Below are 17,181 nucleotides of genomic sequence, written 5' to 3'. Positions count from 1 at the left end.
ATACTCGTAGGTCCAGGTTACGAGAAGACGATTCTCTCTGTGGAACTATGTATATACATGTGCATATTTTACAGGCATGCATCTACATATGTATACAATGCACTCACACTCCCAAACTCATTCACTCACACGCTCAGCCACACATATAAGCAAATGATTCTAATTCGAAAAAAAAAATGTGACTTTTAGGGCGGCACCACTTGCTACGACGGGAACATCTAGACTCCCACACACACACACGCACTCAGGAGGAAGCGCACACAGACACCCACGCTCACACACACACACACACACACACACACACACACACACACACACACACGAGAACACACGCAGCTGTACACAGAACAAAACAGGGCAAAGCATAACCGAATAATAACAAGGAGCAGCAGGTGGCAACGGCGGAGGGAGACGGGACCCCAGAGGTTAAAGGTCGGATCCCCGCTGGCCTTTCCCTCTCCCTACGCTCCTCCTACTCCTCCCTCCACATAGCAGCATCTCTCTCTCTCTCTCTCTCTCTCTCTCTCTCGGACCCAGGCAGGTAGCGTGGCTTCATAGCGCGGCAGGCTGTCGAACACACACCTTTGCACTGAGGGAGGAGTCGCGGATTGTCCATGAGGTGTCTTGCTTTGATGGAAACTTATGGAGGAGGTGGACACAGCAACACGGGGAGCCTCGAGGGGGATGGGTTGGGAGGAGCGGGGCTTGTGTGGGACTCATGGAGGTTTTGAGGGTTTCGTCTCATCTCCCACACCCCCCCATTGCCCCCCGGAGCTACGCTAGAGGGGGTTTTAAGTGACGTCCTGACGGGAACACTTTGTGATAAATTTAATTGGTTATGTGATATTTGTTCGGGTTCGTTTTCTGTTACATGAGAGAGAGAGAGAGAGAGAGAGAGAGAGAGAGAGAGAGAATGGATGAGTGGTGGATGGAAAAATGACACTGGGAAAACGAGAGAGAGAGAGAGAGAGAGAGAGAGAGAGAGAGAGAGAGAGAGAGAGAGAGGAACGCCCACCTCCTCCTCCATCTCCTCCTTTCCTTCCTCCTCCTCCTCCTCCTCCTCCTCCTCCTCCTCCTCCTCCTCCTCCTCCTCCTCCTCCTCCTCCTCCTCCTCCTCCTTATCGTGCTGGCTGCCTTCCCCTTGAGCCTCGGCCTCTGCCCTCTGCCGTGTCTGGTGTGAGCCTCGAGGGCCGCAGCAGCAAGCAACACGGCACGAATTTCATACTTGTCAGGCAGCGCGAAGTTAGGGAGCCGTTTCATTTGTGTTGCTTTATAAGATTGAAAATATATAGTGACGACTTAGAAGCCCTGACCTCATATCTCTGTTCCCGCCCAAGCCGCCGCCTCCACAGACACAAATGACGCGATGTGCCGGGCTATACGAGTCTCCGGCATGTGCGTTAATGTATGATTGCCTGAATTAGCTATTGAGGGGAGGTTGTTCCGGGCGCTACCCTTGTAATAACCACTCTTGGATGCTCTTGTAAAATGAGTTGAGGTGTGGGTATATCGCGCCTCTGTTTAGGGTTTTGGACAATGGCTGATAAATTTGAGTTTCGTATGTATCTTTTTTTGGTGCTTTTCCTCTCTCTCTCTCTCTCTCTCTCTCTCTCTCTCTCTCTCTCTCTCTCTCTCTCTCTCTCTCTCTCTCTCTCTCTCTCTCTCTCTCTCTCACCCTAGCATGCTTACTCTCCCTTTACCAAGCTCTCCTCAACACCCTCAACACTTTCCACCCGCGCACTGCAACAAACTCCAGGTGACGGATGGTGACGCGTGACCACTGGCGGGGGAGGGGAGGGCGCTGCTAGCCTTAGGAATGACAATTAGGAGGGAAGGTCGGCGGGGCGAGGAGGGCCGTTTAGCAGGCGGCCGCAACCAGACTCCTCGGTTACCCTTGCCCGCCCCAGGTAAAGGCAGTGACTAATTGCATAAACACTCGTGAGGATTCTTGGGATGTTGCAGGAGTTGAAAGCCTCCAAGGACATTCCCGGCAACATGATCGTTCTGTGTTGTTTGTTTTGCATTGGATGTCTCGAGGATTGCTTTTTTTTTTTTTTTTTCTTAGTGTGTGTTCATATTTTTAGTAGCTATTATTTTTGTCTCTCTTTCTCTCTCTCTTTCTGTCTTCTTCTCTGATCTCTCTGTCATTTCGTCTCTCCGTCTGTCTGTTTCTCTGTCTCTGTCTGTCTGCTCTCTCTCTCTCTCTCTCTCTCTCTCTCTCTCTCTCTCTCTCTCTCTCTCTCTCTCTCTCTCTCTCTCTCTCTCTCTCTCTGCCAAGACTGGTAATGATGTTTGAATAGGAATATTTTAATTAGCTACGACTTGAGTTTGGTGAAAAGGGAAAGGGGTTTTGTTGACTGTCTGTGTGTGTGTGTGTATGTGTGTGTGTGTGTGTGTGTGTGTGTGTGTGTGTGTGTGTGTGTGTGTGTGTGTACGTATGTAGTGTACTGTTGAAGATGTGCATGGCTTATTATTATTATTATTATTATTATTATTATTATTATTATTATTATTATTATTATTATCACTATTATTATTTTCATTATTATTATTATTTTTGATATTGTGATGATGGAGTCGTGAGAGTGGCTTATGAAATTTGAATGTTTCTTTACATATTGATTAACTTTTTGTTGCTGTTTTTTTTCCTCTTTTCTCGTTTTAATCACCGTTGTTAATTTCATCCACCGTTTGCTTATTTGCCCTTGACGTTTATTTGTTCAGTTAATTCAATCATGTAATCTCTCTTGTCTCGTGCTTCCTCTTCGTTTTATTTGATTTTGTTTACGATGTTGATTTATTCAGTTGCCTTTTTTATTAATTGGCTGTCGTGTTCATTCATTCGTTTGTTGTTCGCTGTTTCCTTATTCGTTGATGTGATGTTCTCTCCTTTAATGTTTCTGTAAGTTGTTTTTCATCTTTTCATTTTTTTTTTTTTGGTTTAAGTTTCTATTTTTTTTCATATATTTAATCACTGCACTTTTCTCTTTAATTTCCTTGGTCACTATTGTGCTTTTTACATTATTTTGTATATATTAATTTTTCTTAATCTTTTTTCTATTGTTCATTTCTCATTTACCTTCAGCAAGAGGGTAAAGGTAACTACAGGGAAGGAGTGTCCTTGGTGGGCGTGGCTTCATTACCTGGAGGGTCACGTGTGGCGCTCCCCGGGTATGGACGACCCCCGCACACACACACACACACACACACACACACACACACACACACACACACACACACACACACACACACACACACACACACACACACACACACACACCTGTTCTCGGGACCAAGCCATGAATGTGTTAGCCTCACAAAGGGTCCAGTTTGCCTGAATTATTACTACTGCTCCTTAATAACCGGCCAGACAAATACCATACAAATTGTCTTTTAGAAAATTTGCATAGTAATTCAGGACTAGAGGCTCGTAATATGGACATGTAATTAATTTTGGAACGCTTATTTACTTTTTTTCTGTCTTTGGGCCTCAAACCTTTCCTTTTGTACAGGTAAGATATATTTCGCACCTGGCATTGGACATGGTAGGTAATTAATTCGCCCATTATCGCAGGGGGCATCTGGGAAATCCAATTACATACGATATATAATAATGTATGAGGGAGAAGCGTCACCGAGAGGCACGCTGTCAGCCCGCTAATTGTCCGGATCGAAAATGAACAGCTATTATAGAAATCTTAATCACGTCCTGCAAATGGCTTCTCTATCCCTTACGAGGGAGATAAAGACGCCTGATTAGCATAATTTATGACATTAGCGGGCGTGCGGGACTTAGCATAACAATGATGCTACATCGAAAGGGTATAATCTTATGTGATTGGTTGTATCTTCCCCTCAGTGTGTGGTGGAGAGGAGGAGGAGGAGGAGGAGGAGGAGGAGGAGGAGGAGGAGGAGGAGGAGGAGGAGGAGGAGGAGGAGGAGGAGGAGGAGGAGGAGGAAGAAGAGGGAGAACAGAGGGGGCGTGCAGGAAGGTAGCGGTTTGTTTACGGGCTTGTATGGTGGACAGGTAGATAGAGAAGGAGGGAGGGAGGGAGATATAGAAAAAAAATGTCTGGAAGATCATTGGTTGTAAATGATAAATCAGCTTTCCCATAGAATAATATGACAACCGAAGGCTTCTACATGGCAGGAACACACACACACACACACACACACACACACACACACACACACACACACACACACACACACACACACACACACACACACACACACACACACACACACACACTCACAGCTATCCGGAAAGGTCAAAGAATGAGACATAAAGAAGTCATCCCCGAACAAGGAAAAAAATTACAAAAAAAAAAAAGACAAGGATAACAAAAATAGGAAAAAAAAAAAACACATGCCAGCAGCTGCAGCACCAAAACACAAAAGGGGAACAGAAGAAAAGAAAGAAAGAGATCAAAGAAAAGTATAACAACTTCCACTCCTAGTTAAGTAAAATTGGAGGAGGAGGAGGAGGAGGAGGAGGAGGAGGAGGAGGAGGAGGAGGAGGAGGAGGAGGAGGAGGAGGAGATTGGATAAGGCAAGGTGAGGTAAAGTGAGGTGAGGTGAGGCTGGACGGCAGATGCTTGGCGGCTGCTACCTCACATTGGCAGGGAAATTGCAGGATGCCGTGAATTACTTGAAGGACCACGTGGCTGGAACACCTCTCCTTGTGGTACTGCGAGGAGCGAAACAGCAGCACGAGGCGAAGTTGCAGGGATAGGAGGAACGGAAAGAATGGAGACCAAGCAGCAAAATAATGAATAATAGTGGATAGAACCGCAAGGAGGAAAAGAAGTGCAAGAGTCGAGGAGGAAAAGATGAAGACAAAATGATTATGTAACGGAGAAAAGATTGTATCGATGAGACGAAAGGAATGTGTGTGTGTGTGTGTGTGTGTGTGTGTGTGTGTGTGTGTGTGTGTGTGTGTGTGTGTGTGTGTGTGTGTGTGTGTGTGTGTGTTGAAGAGCAAGAAAGGTAGGGAAAAGATGACTGAACACAAAAAAGGATGGACGGAGAAATGGAGTATATAGAGAGAAGAGAAAGGAGAGCAGGTGATGAGAGATAATGAAAGGCAGCAAGTCGTGTGTTCTTACGAGAAATTCGATCTTGGAAGTAATACGAATCTTTTATCGTTGAAATTATAGGAGGTGGCAGTCTGATGATTCTTTATTGATAGGTGCGCTCTGTCAGGAATCAGGAAGCGGGAAGATATGAAGAAGTTCGAAAGTTTACTGTCGAAAAACTTTCCTATAAAACTTGAAACTAAACTTTTTTTTTTCCAGAATACTTTAACATTGACTGAAGTTTGCTTCTTTTCCTGATCCATGTTCGTGTTAGTATTTTACTCCTAAAATATCGAAGACAACCTGTAGGAACCTCGTTACCTTATGTAAGTCTTTGTGTAAGTAATGACTAACGCCTGGCTGTGATATGCAAAGCTGATAATGAAAAACACAAAACAGGTTCTGAATTACTTTTTCTTCACCAAATTCTGTAATTGATTTATTTCTTCCTTTCTCTCTTGAACTCCTTGAAAGATAAGGAGCTTGCTATAATACAAGCATGACATCACATAAGATTTATTTGGTCACTGCTGCTTTTGGTTCAATGTATTGCTACCATGGGCTGAGTTACAGTGTTATTTTGACCTTGGATATTTTTTACAGACACCACTATATTCAGACTTACTGGCCTCTTGCAGGTTCCATCATGTCCTTTTATTCTTATGTTACAAAGTGTAGTGTGAGTGATGGAGCGGTTGCGTGTGGCGGCCTAACAAGACAGCCAGCAGGAGGAGCAAGTAGGAGGAACAGTAAGACGAAGAGACTAACAATAGCCTTTAGGTTCATCATATATTCTTATTTTATCAACTATGCTTAAGCCGCCGCTCGGTCCTTGACATTGCGTGCTTTGGATAATAATTGACTCCTTCCTGCAGTGTGTGAGGGCAGGTGAGGCTTGTGGGTACACTGAGGCTGGCTTCCCCTGCTACACCACACACCACACGCCACCTCTCCGCCACATGCAGCCATGCCACGATGTACCACGACCCTGTGTAACTTGCATGTGAAGGTAAATGATATGCACTTTGATGTCTGTCTGGGTGTATTTACTGAACATTTGCTGCGAGAGGAGGCGTGGAGGCTTGACTGGCGATTCACGTAATTTATCATAATGGATATTCTGTTTCATTAAGTATCAATATATTTAAAGTTATTGCTCAGGGGAAGTTGTGTTCTCTCTCTCTCTCTCTCTCTCTCTCTCTCTCTCTCTCTCTCTCTCTCTCTCTCTCTCTCTCTCTCTCTCTCTCTCTTGCTTTATGCTTCTTTTCCTCCTCCTCATCTTTCTTCTCTTCCTTCCCTCATATCACATATTATGATAGTTCTTCCTATTATTATTATTGTTACTATTGTTTTATTATTACTTTTTATTATTATTATTTATTATTATTATTATTATTATTATTATTATTATTATTATTATTATTAATTATTATTATTATTATTATTATTATTATTATTATTATTATTATTATTATTATTATCATTATTATTATCATTATCATTATTATTATCATTATTATCATTATTATTATTATTATTATTATTATTATTATTATTATTATTATTATTATTATTATTATTATTATTATTATTATTATTATTATTATTATTATTATTATTATTATTATTATTATTATCGTCATTTGTATTATTATCATTATTATTATTACTATTATTATTATCATTATTATTATTATTATTATTATTATTATTATTATTATTATTATTATTATTATTATTATTATTATTACTATCAGTATCATTATTGTTATCATTATTATCGCTATCAATATCATTATTATTATTATCATTATTGCTGTTAGTTTCTCTGGTGATTCGCTTTTTTACGAAACCACATAAAATGTGGTACAGTATTTGTCTTGCTGGCAGCGATGAAGAGAAAGGAGTAGGAGGAGGAGAAGGAATAGGAGACAAGGAGGTGGTGGAGGTGGTGGTGGTAGTGGTGGTGGTGGTGGTAATGATTTACTGCTAATGAAACTTTCCATCACGGTAGACGACTCATAATTAGGCCCTTCACGTCTCGCCATGTCGTTAATGACGTTAATAAACCAACACGAGCTGGAGGGACGGCCACTGGGGGTGTCGCTAAATACCGCCTGCCCTGCACTCCATCTTAATTGACCGGACCATCGAGTAGCCCCGAGAGACGCATTCGCTGCGGGACGATCAATAACCTTCAGGAAATAGAGCAGTCTGGGTTAAGGGATGGCATTTAAGAGTCTCTGAAAACACTGTTCGTCTTACACTGGCTTCTATAATCGAGCTAAGGGACAGATTTGTAGCACCGAGGTCAATAACGTAAGGAATGTTATTAGTGGGTGTGGCAGGGGCGGTACTTAAATGCATTATTGTAAAACAATGCTTCTGTGTTCGCCAGTGGTAGTGGTATTAGGGTAAAGAAATGGTTAAGTCATATAATTACCTAAAGTGGCAGATTTGTGACAGTAAGATCAGTAACGCAAGGAAAATGGTTACTTCACTTGTTAGGCACTGTATTTAACCACAATTCAATAACAGCTGTGCTTCCGCCTCGGTAAACATTAGATATATGCAGAAAAAAATCACTCGCTCTCGTAATGAAGAACAGGAGCAGATATGTAAGAGTCGGGTCAGTAATGCAAGGAAGGGTATTAGTACGCGCGGTAGGCACTCTGGTTAACCACGCTAGTAAAACAGCTGTGCTTCTGCCTTAGGAAACATTTGAGGCATGAAAGAGAGAGAGGGAAAAAATAAGAGCATTGGATCGCAGTACAAGTGGTCGTGAGGAGCTGGAGTGCATGGTTAGCGGCATAACTGGCATTGCGTGGCACTTCAGGATCACATTATAGCATCGGAGCGGCATGCCGTGTGTTCCAGCGGCGAGTGGCGGAATACCTGGGTGGAGAGACGCGCCGGCCACCGATTCCTTATTTGATGCTCATTGCTATTCCGACTTCGTGAGACAGAATACCTTATATTGGAGGCAGACACCCCTCACTACAACCAGCCGCGCTTCCTCTCTCCCTCTCTCCCTACATCTGTCTCTTGGTATCTCCTTGTATTAGTTTCACTGTTCTTATTCTCACAGGCTCTCATTACTGTGTTCTTTTTGTCCCCATGAAAGTAGTAGTAGTAGTAGTAGTAGTAGTAGTAGTAGTAGTAGTAGTAGTAGTAGTAGTAGTAGTAGTAGTAGTAGTAGTAGTCGTAACAGTCGTAGTAGTAGTAGTAGTAGTAGTAGTGGTAGTGGTCATCGTTGTTTTTGTTGCTGTTGATGTAATAGGAAGGGTGTGTTTACTGGCACGCGCTAAATACTTCTGGATGTCAGGGTTTCATTTAATATTTTTTCCCCACCGTCCCTGTGTTTGCACGTGTAAGTGTGTGTGAGTTTTTAATGTCAAGGAAAACGTGGCAGGTAATCGGCGAGGTGAATTTACGGTGCATTTTCTAAGGGAAGGGAAAACGAAGGAGGGAATGAAGCACTAAAAGGTTCAGTCAGTCATAGGAAGAATGTGAGGGGAACGTTCTTGGCATCGAAATCTAACACTTTCACTGCTGCGTCTTCTTTATAGACTAACATTGTAATATTGAATAAGTTTATATATTTATGAAGCGTTACACTCATTACAGAAGTTGTAGAGTATTTATTAATGTGTTTTATTGGTGATCATTAGTGAAGACTCCCGAGGTAACCAGAATAATAATAATAATAATACAACCTTTCTTTAATTTACCTCTTGTCACAGTGGTCGCTTATTGTTTTTGTAAGAGGCGATTGGAAAGGCTAACCTCCTCTCTCTCTCTCTCTCTCTCTCTCTCTCTCTCTCTCTCTCTCTCTCTCTCTCTCTCTCTCTCTCTCTCTCTCTCTCTCTCTCTCTCTCTCTCTCTCTCTCTCTCTCTCTCTCTCTCTCTCTCTCTCTCTCTCTCTCTCTCTCTCTCTCTCTCTCTCTCTCTCTCTCTCTGTCTATGTACACACGCCACCTGCTGCCCTCTTGCGACACTGTCAAGTACTTGTCCTTCTTTCAAAGGTTTGAGTTCATTTGCTTTTTTTTTTATTACAGTATTTCTTAATTATTTACCTTCGGATTAAAGATTTGCTAATATCTCTCTTGTTTACTTGATTTTTTTCTACCACATTTGCACCAGCGAGAGAGAGAGAGAGAGAGAGAGAGAGAGAGAGAGAGTCGGGCAGCAGTCTCGTCACCGGCGCTAAAAACCCCGCCCTCCCCATTGGTCGGTGGGCCGCGATAATGATCTGGTAACCACAACAATTACACCCAAAGCCGTGACCTTCCCCCGTCCCTTATTAGGCTCCACAGCTGCCCGGCCGAGGCATTATCAGCGCCAACCCTGGAGATACCGAGCGGCCTTCTGTTTATGGCTGAGAGAGAGAGAGAGAGAGAGAGAGAGAGAGAGAGAGAGAGAGAGAGAGAGAGAGAGAGAGAATATGAACACGTCAATATTACGTGACTTTAATTCTTTCGTTACAAGCCAAGCAGCGTAGGACAAGATTTATTGCCACTTCATGCCACATTTCATTCCCACCACCACTAGAACCAAGAACAGCCTTCCTTTCTCTTTCCTTTCCTTTTTACTACCTTACCTATCTCTACTTGACCTCCTCCCACCTTCAACCCCTTCGTCAGGCAGTGTATGTAATCTTGCTACCGCCGCCTCCTGGACACCTAGTCAGCCATTCGTCTCTGACACGCCCCGATTACACGTACACGACTCTCTCGATACCCGCCGCCCCTCGCCCCGGCCAACAGTAATTACACCTCAACGATACTCTTCCATTTTTCACCTACATGACCCCGGCCCGCGCTACACCTTTGATGGCTGGCAGCAACACGAGGCGCTGCTCAGGGTAGAGGGCTCAGGGCAAGGCATGGGAGATAAAGGTGATGTGATGAAAGATGAGACGACGAGTAAAAAAAGGAAAGAAAAATAGAAGGGAAGGGGAAGATTAGGAAGTGAAAATGTATTAGGGAAAGTGAAGGTAGAGGAGGAGGAGGAGGAGGAGAGGAGGAGAGGTATAGGGGAGATAGATAAGGTGATGGAGATGAAGATGAATACGAGTAAGTGAAAAAGAATTACTAGTGTGGTGTGATGTAAGAGAGAGAGAGAGAGAGAGAGAGAGAGAGAGAGAGAGAGAGAGAGAGAGAGAGAGAGAGAGAGAGAGAGAGAGAGAGAGAGAGAGAGAAGAAGAAGAAGAAGAAGAAATTATGAATACATGAGGAATGCACAAGATGAATGCAGGAGTCATTTCCGAGAGGGACACTTCTCACCTTGGGTAGGGAAGACGGATACACAATTTAATGGTGCGTAAGCGAGGAATTGTAATGCGCCGTGTGAGTAATTACCCTCTGGCGGGAAAGGGTATGAAATTTGTTACTGAGAGAGAGAGAGAGAGAGAGAGAGAGAGAGAGAGAGAGAGAGAGACTTTTATTACTACTACTACTACTACTACTACTACTACTACTACTACTACTACTACTACTACTACTACTACTACTACTACTACTACTACTACTACTACTACTACTACTACTCCTGTTACTTCTTCAATTCCGCCATTACATCTTGCTCCACTTAAGTAGCAGTGATGATGGTGGTAGTGGCAGCAGTAATAACAGGAGTAGCAACAACACTAGTAATAACTGTCAGTTAATTGGCACGCGCAACCTTGACAATCCTTTGATTTTTTCGGGGTATACCTATTTTTTTTTTTCTGTGTGGAATGGAATGAGTTTAGAGGAAATCTTACTTTGAAGAAAATGAGCGCCCGAATGGAGGCAGAACGGCAGGTGGTTGGTGAATGTAATCCCGCCAACGCAAGACTTTTCCAGTATTGGTGCTAGTGGAGCCTAAATGTGCTGGCCTGTACAGCTCGTGATTGCAGTGGGGTGTAATGGAGTGGCAGTTGTATTTTATGTGGGACGAGCCTCAACGCCTCATCACCGCCACTTACCACCACGTACTATTGTCATTGCTACTACATTGCTCGGAAAAAATAAACACCGTGGGGCCCTGAATTACGCAGGCGATGTTGCCGTTGGGAGGTGTTTATGTGTGTGTGTGTGTGTGTGTGTGTGTGTGTGTGTGTTATACATATACAGGTCGTTTCTCTTATTCCCCCCATCTCTCCTCCCACTCACAACATTCCTCTCTTCCTCTTCTCTCATTCCATCCAGGTCTACCCTTACTTCTTCCCCTTCCCCAACCTGTCTCCTCCTCCTTTCCCTCCTTAATGCCTCCCTCCTCGTCTCCCTTTTCCTCACTCAATTCCTCCCTCCCTCCCTGTCTCCCTGTGCCCGTCCTGCGGCGTGTCAGCCTCCCGGGGGACTGGTTTGGCGTGGAGGAAGGACGCGGAGGTGTGTTGTAGTGGACGGCTGGCGGGGCCTCCCTGAATAATGCATGCCACCTCACTTGCCCAGCATCCCACAGTAGCCTCAAGAAGTAGTGTGTGCTACGGGAGGCTCGGCGGCGGGGGGAGGAGGGGGCGGACCTGGCTTCAGACGCAAAACTAACGCGATAGACTTCACCACAAAGACACTGCCATCACTGTTTCGAATGTGGCTGTGAAGGGGAGTAGTACTGACTGTCTGCGTGTTGTAATGCGCGGGATGCGACATGAAAAGCCACATTAAGTAGTACTGTAAGGAGGCAAGTAAAGGCTGGTTGACTTTCATGAGAGAGAGAGAGAGAGAGAGAGAGAGAGAGAGAGAGAGAGAGAGAGAGAGAGAGAGAGAGAGAGAGAGAGAGAGTTTAGTATACGAAGATAAAAAAAATATATTAATGACAAGGAAACGTTAGAATTTGTTTGCAGATGTGTGTTTGTGTGTGTGTGTGTGTGTGTGTGTGTGTGTGTGTGTGTGCGTGTGCGTGTGTGTGTGTCATTGTGATGCTGCGCGGCGCCGGGTTGGGCAGACCTGCTGTGATTGCTGACGATTCCCCGTGAGACACATGCTCTCCTCCATTCACACTCGCTCCATCCGATAATTGGTGTCTCCATCACACACACTCACTCAGTGCAGGGAACATGCTTTTTTTTCTCTCGCATTGTTTATACCCTCGTTCCTGCAATTCATTAACTTGGAAGTCAAAATCCCGCCTCTCCCTCGCACTCCCTGATGCAAAGGTGAGGGTTGCATGCTCGCCTCACCTCCTCATTTCCACTAATTAGATGTGGCGTACTTTTGCCAGTAGTCTCTTTTTGTTCGTGTATACCGTGTACCTTCCATGTAAAAAAAGTATCGTAAAGAACTTGCTCGTCTCCGTACGCTTCCAGTCTCTTTCGTTTTATAGGGAGTAGATCTTCATTGGCCAACAAAAAAAGGAAGCTACCAATTAGCATAAAAGGTTTCGAGATCAACCCTCTCTTGCCTGTAAAAGGAGTGACGAGGGGGTGTACGTACTTACATAAAGCTTGACCTGCTTATCTGGCCCGGTGTAAGTAGCTGGCAACACCCGAGGAGCCTCCGTCAGTGCACAGGGAGCTGGGGAAGGAAGTGAGTGGGACAAGGTACACTCAGTCGTATGTACTGGTAGCTTTTTTGATGCCCAGTAATTTGGTGGAGGAGCGGTCCTGTCCAGCTTCTAGGGAGGGTGGTAAACAAGGGCGCGATGTGTCGTTAGCGGCCAAGAGAGGCGGTATCACAAGTCGGAACGGCGACATTAACTGTGTGACATGTATCTTAATGCATTTTCTCCCGTCTCTCCTTCCTTCTCACTTCAATCCCGCGTTCTCAAGTAGCTGTTACCTCGTTGTCACTTGAAGTCAGCTGCTTATCATCAGGTTGGAGGCTGCGACGGTAAGAACAGGTGATTTTCCGTCGATACCAGGGATTTAGCGTCGGCACAAACTGTCTGCCTCGAATCAAGTGACGCGGGATTATATTGGGAGTCGCGCGGCGGTGGCAGCGGTAACGACAGCGTCGGTGACAACGGGGAGTTAATATCAGCGTTGAAGTAAAGTGGTTATAGCGAGTAGACGCAGTATGAGGACCCCTGCTGCCGCCTGGTGTACTTACATGGTTTTGAACACGACGCCAGAAGTGTTGTGTGTGTATTTGGCGAGTTTTAATTCCTCGACAAGTGGACTGCACCTGTGGAAGCAGGACGACAGTGTAACTTAGACTGTTGTCATTAATCCAGAGAGTCAGTCAACTCTTGGTCTCAGCATTGCACCTCGTGGTACATTGCACAGTTCCTGTGATGATGGGGTCTCGAAAATAAATTTTTCTCCTTCTTCCAGCTGTGTGTTCTCCATACCACAAGAACATGGGGTAAGGGAGTCACACATTATTCAGCTGTAGGAGGAGGTGAGGGCGGGGGTGGGGCGTCACTACGGGATTCGAGTAAGGTGACTCCAGAGGTCATCATATCCCGCGGCGCTGCCTCGAAATAATCTGATTTTACTGAGGTCTACCGACGCGAGGGCCGCTTATGTCGCTCACTGCCTCACTCCCTCGTTGTGTTTCGCCCCTTGGGTGAGATCGCGGTAAGGGAGATTTTATTGTGTGGTTTTCAGCCGTTTTTCTTTTTTTTTCGTGGGTAGTTAATGATCGCAAAAAATGATCTTACCAGCAACTGGAATCCGCGTCTCCTTTTCCTCTGAGTCCTACATAAGGTCACCTGTCAACTTGTGATACTTAGCGAGACGTTAATAGAATTTTTTCTTGGAAGGAAACTGAGAAGCATTTTAAATATTGTATCATATTGTATCTGTTGTAATGTGAGTTTACGGCAAAGAACTCTTGGAAACGTGAGGCTGCGTGTTGGGAAGAGAATTAGGGCATAAGGAAGGAAAGATAAGAGGGTGGCATAGTATAAAAGAAAATAACCCAACTCTTCATAAATCAAAGGTTTCTCATTCATTATTCAAAACAAGATGCTCTTTACGTCTGTGAATATGTAATCAGTTACTCATCAACCAGCGTCGGTGTTCCCGTCACGTCCCTCATTACTTCATTCCCATCCTCGCATATTACTGATGCTCGGTGGGCCACACTGATAGACTGTAATCCTCATACACTGCCAGCGTCATTCAGATTTCCACCAGACTGTGGCCGCTGATCAAATTTTGACTAGAATATCCATTTAGCATATAATAATTTCCACATCTTATTTTTTCACTGTTGTTATCCTGACGATGGTAAGACCTATCAGCACAGACCTGCCTTCCCTCACGCTGGTCGACACGGCCGCTCTCAGATATTGCAAAATGGGGGAAAAAATATGTAGTGGCCTCGCGTCCCTGAGTTGCGGGTGGAGCAACAGGGCGGCGGTCGGAGGGGAACTGGAGCCGCCCACACGCGACTATCACGCCCAGAATCAGACAGACGGGCGGGTGGCGTCCGTGGCCCCGGCAGACCCACGTAACCATATGTCTCGTACAATTATATAAGGAACACAGAGGACGGGAAAAAAAATACATACAGGCATGTCAAAAGAGGAAAAAAATGCAGGGGATCCGACCTGCTGGCTGCCCAAAAGTGGACTTGTTTTCTTTCATAGGGAGAAAAATTCCTCTTATTTAACAGCGTGTCGACGGGGTGTTCCGAGGGGCGTGTGGCAATCCAGGCTGCTCGCTGCGCCTCCGCCTGGCCCGAGACACAAGACTCCGGAGGGAAAGTATTGCAGAGAAGGAAAAAAGGGAGAAGGGTATTATCTTGACGTTAGACTTGGAGATTGCCGAGGACCGGTATAATCCCCTTGTTGGGTGTCACGAGGAGAAGGAAGAGGAGGAGGAGAAGGGGAAGGAGGAGAAGAAGGAAGAGGAGGAAAAGGAAGAAGAGGAAGAAAATAATGAGATGAAGACTGAGAAGGCGGCTCCATGCCCGTTTGTGTGACATGATCAAAATCTTTTCAAACCAACACAGAAATGGAATGCAGAGCGACTCAGCGCACCTGTCATATCTACCCCACTTCCACGACCCATGCGCTGCCTCCTCGTCCCTCATTGTTTTTGCTTCCTGGAACTCTAAAATCCATTCACCCCATCGGTAGCTTCCATCCCTCACATTACAGACCGACCGCATCATCCGTCCACACACACACACACACACACACACACACACACACACACACACACACACACACACACACACACACACACACACACACACACACACTTTCTTCCACCCTAACCCCCTTCAGTACTTGGAGTCATTTTTCCCCATGAGTTTTGAGTATGATTAGACGATTTTATTTACACAAGCAAAGTTCTATGGAGGTCAGAAGTCCAGAATATTTACTATTATAATCCCCCAATGAGATTTTGAAGCTGTATAAAATCGCCAGATAGTAACCTGAATAGATTTAAAGACGTGTCATGGTACTGAAGTGGTTAAGCCTTCTGAGAAATACAGTCATTTACTAATTGACTTCATAAGACCTACGAATTACTAAGAAAACGCTTAAATGTCAAAGTGAGAACAGATCAGTATTTGGACATATAAAATTCACCCGTATCTTCATGTTATTGACTACTAGCTTACGACTACCGAGTTCCTTATACACAGAGGTTAATTACACAGGTGAAGTGGAGCGACCGTGTGTTGAGAGGGATGAGGGTGAAGGTGAAGAAGGGGAAGAAGAGAGTGACGGGGACACTAGTCAACACCTTGTAATTATAGGGCTGTTGGGACCCTATCATCTGCGTCTCGGTCTCTCTGGGCCTGTCTCTCTCTCTCTCTCTCTCTCTCTCTCTCTCTCTCTCTCTCTCTCTCTCTCTCTCTCTCTCTCTCTCTCTCTCTCTCTCTCTCTGATGAAGCCTGTAGCAACGGATGAGACACCACACCCATCAACGACAAAAAAAAAAAAAAAAAATGCGTCTAGTTTAGTTGCTTTTAGTGGACTAGACTAGAGAGGTCACCAGGTGTGTGTGTGTGTGTGTGTGTGTGTGTGTGTGTGTGTGTGTGTGTGTGTGTGTGTGTGTGTGTGTGCGTTGACTGGTTTCTTAGCTATTAGTACAAGTATTAAAGTGAAAAGAAGGTTTATGTAAGTCATTTGCAGTTTTATTAGCTGTGGGACGTCGTTAAATTCTGTTCGACACGGTGATTCGGCGAGATTTTATATATATTTTATCTTCAGTCAATTGTGGGACGAGGGTCACCAGAGTAGCTGTTGGTATTGTTGCTATCAGCAGACGACTTGTTGCCAAGTTTAGCTCTATACGCATTAGGAAGACATGCTACTACCAGGAAAAAGTGTATGAACGTAAGAATGATGATGAAGAATTAAGAAGCTTTTTTTTTTATTTCTAATGGAAGACACAGATTTACACATTCCATAAACTCTAGTAATGACTATGTGTAATACGAAAATATGTGTACTTACTCGTTGGGATTACTGTTGTTGTACTTGGCCGCCAGAGATCTCATGAGATCAGAGCAGTTTCTGTTGGTGAGGGATTCCATTTGCTTTATGGCTCCGGGGCCGCCCGGAAGGCCGCCCACACCGCCCAGAGACAATGGACTAAAGCGGTCGTAGGCGGAGGTGATGGCAGCGGGCGGTGTGAAGGCAGGGTTGGGTGGCGTGCCCGGGAAGGAGGGCGTGCGGGTGCGGTGCGAGGCAGGGGACTTGGGAGAAACAGAGGGGCTAGGAGTGGCGTGGGTGGTGGCTGGGGCGTCGCTACCAGGGTCGGGTGATAATCTCTCAGACTTGACGTCGTTGGTGGAGTCTGAGGGCATCCTATCCTCGACACGCGTACCGTTGAGCACCTCGCGCCGCACTTTCTTGCGGCCCTTGGCGCCGTAGGCTGCGGCAGCCGCGGCAGTAGCGGCAGCGACCGCAGCCTGCTCTTTGTCTTTGGTGAAAGGGGTGTTGTTGTTGAGCGCCGGGTCTTGCGCTGCCTCGCCCTCCCCTTGGTTATCTGAAACAAGAAGAACTTCAAATTAGCTTATGGAGGCTGAAATCCATCACATATTGCTAACTAACTAACTAACTATATATATATATATATATATATATATATATATATATATATATATATATATATATATATATATATATATATATATATATATATATAGTGTTGTAGAGAAAAGAGTACATTAAAATAAGTATCCACACAACACGCCTTCGTTCGGCATAGTGGCAA

At 44.8% G+C, this 17,181-nt stretch overlaps 1 protein-coding gene across 2 annotated transcripts in view; it reads right to left on the bottom strand.

Moving 5' to 3' along the window:
- LOC123517455 (nascent polypeptide-associated complex subunit alpha, muscle-specific form-like) overlaps positions 1 to 17,181 on the bottom strand; it is a 53,710-nt gene that overhangs the window by 22,400 nt on the left and 14,129 nt on the right. For both annotated transcript variants that reach the window (XM_045277521.1, XM_045277520.1), the window contains exon 2: positions 16,419 to 16,953. In XM_045277521.1, the coding sequence (XP_045133456.1) occupies positions 16,419 to 16,953 (535 nt within the window). The remainder of the gene's footprint in view (positions 1 to 16,418; positions 16,954 to 17,181) is intronic.

Source organism: Portunus trituberculatus, chromosome 42 (genome assembly GCF_017591435.1).
Source record: "Portunus trituberculatus isolate SZX2019 chromosome 42, ASM1759143v1, whole genome shotgun sequence".
In the NCBI taxonomy this organism is placed as follows: domain Eukaryota; kingdom Metazoa; phylum Arthropoda; class Malacostraca; order Decapoda; family Portunidae; genus Portunus; species Portunus trituberculatus.
The sequence above is the reverse complement of the archived record's forward strand: the minus strand, read 5'-3'. Positions and strand labels throughout refer to the sequence as shown.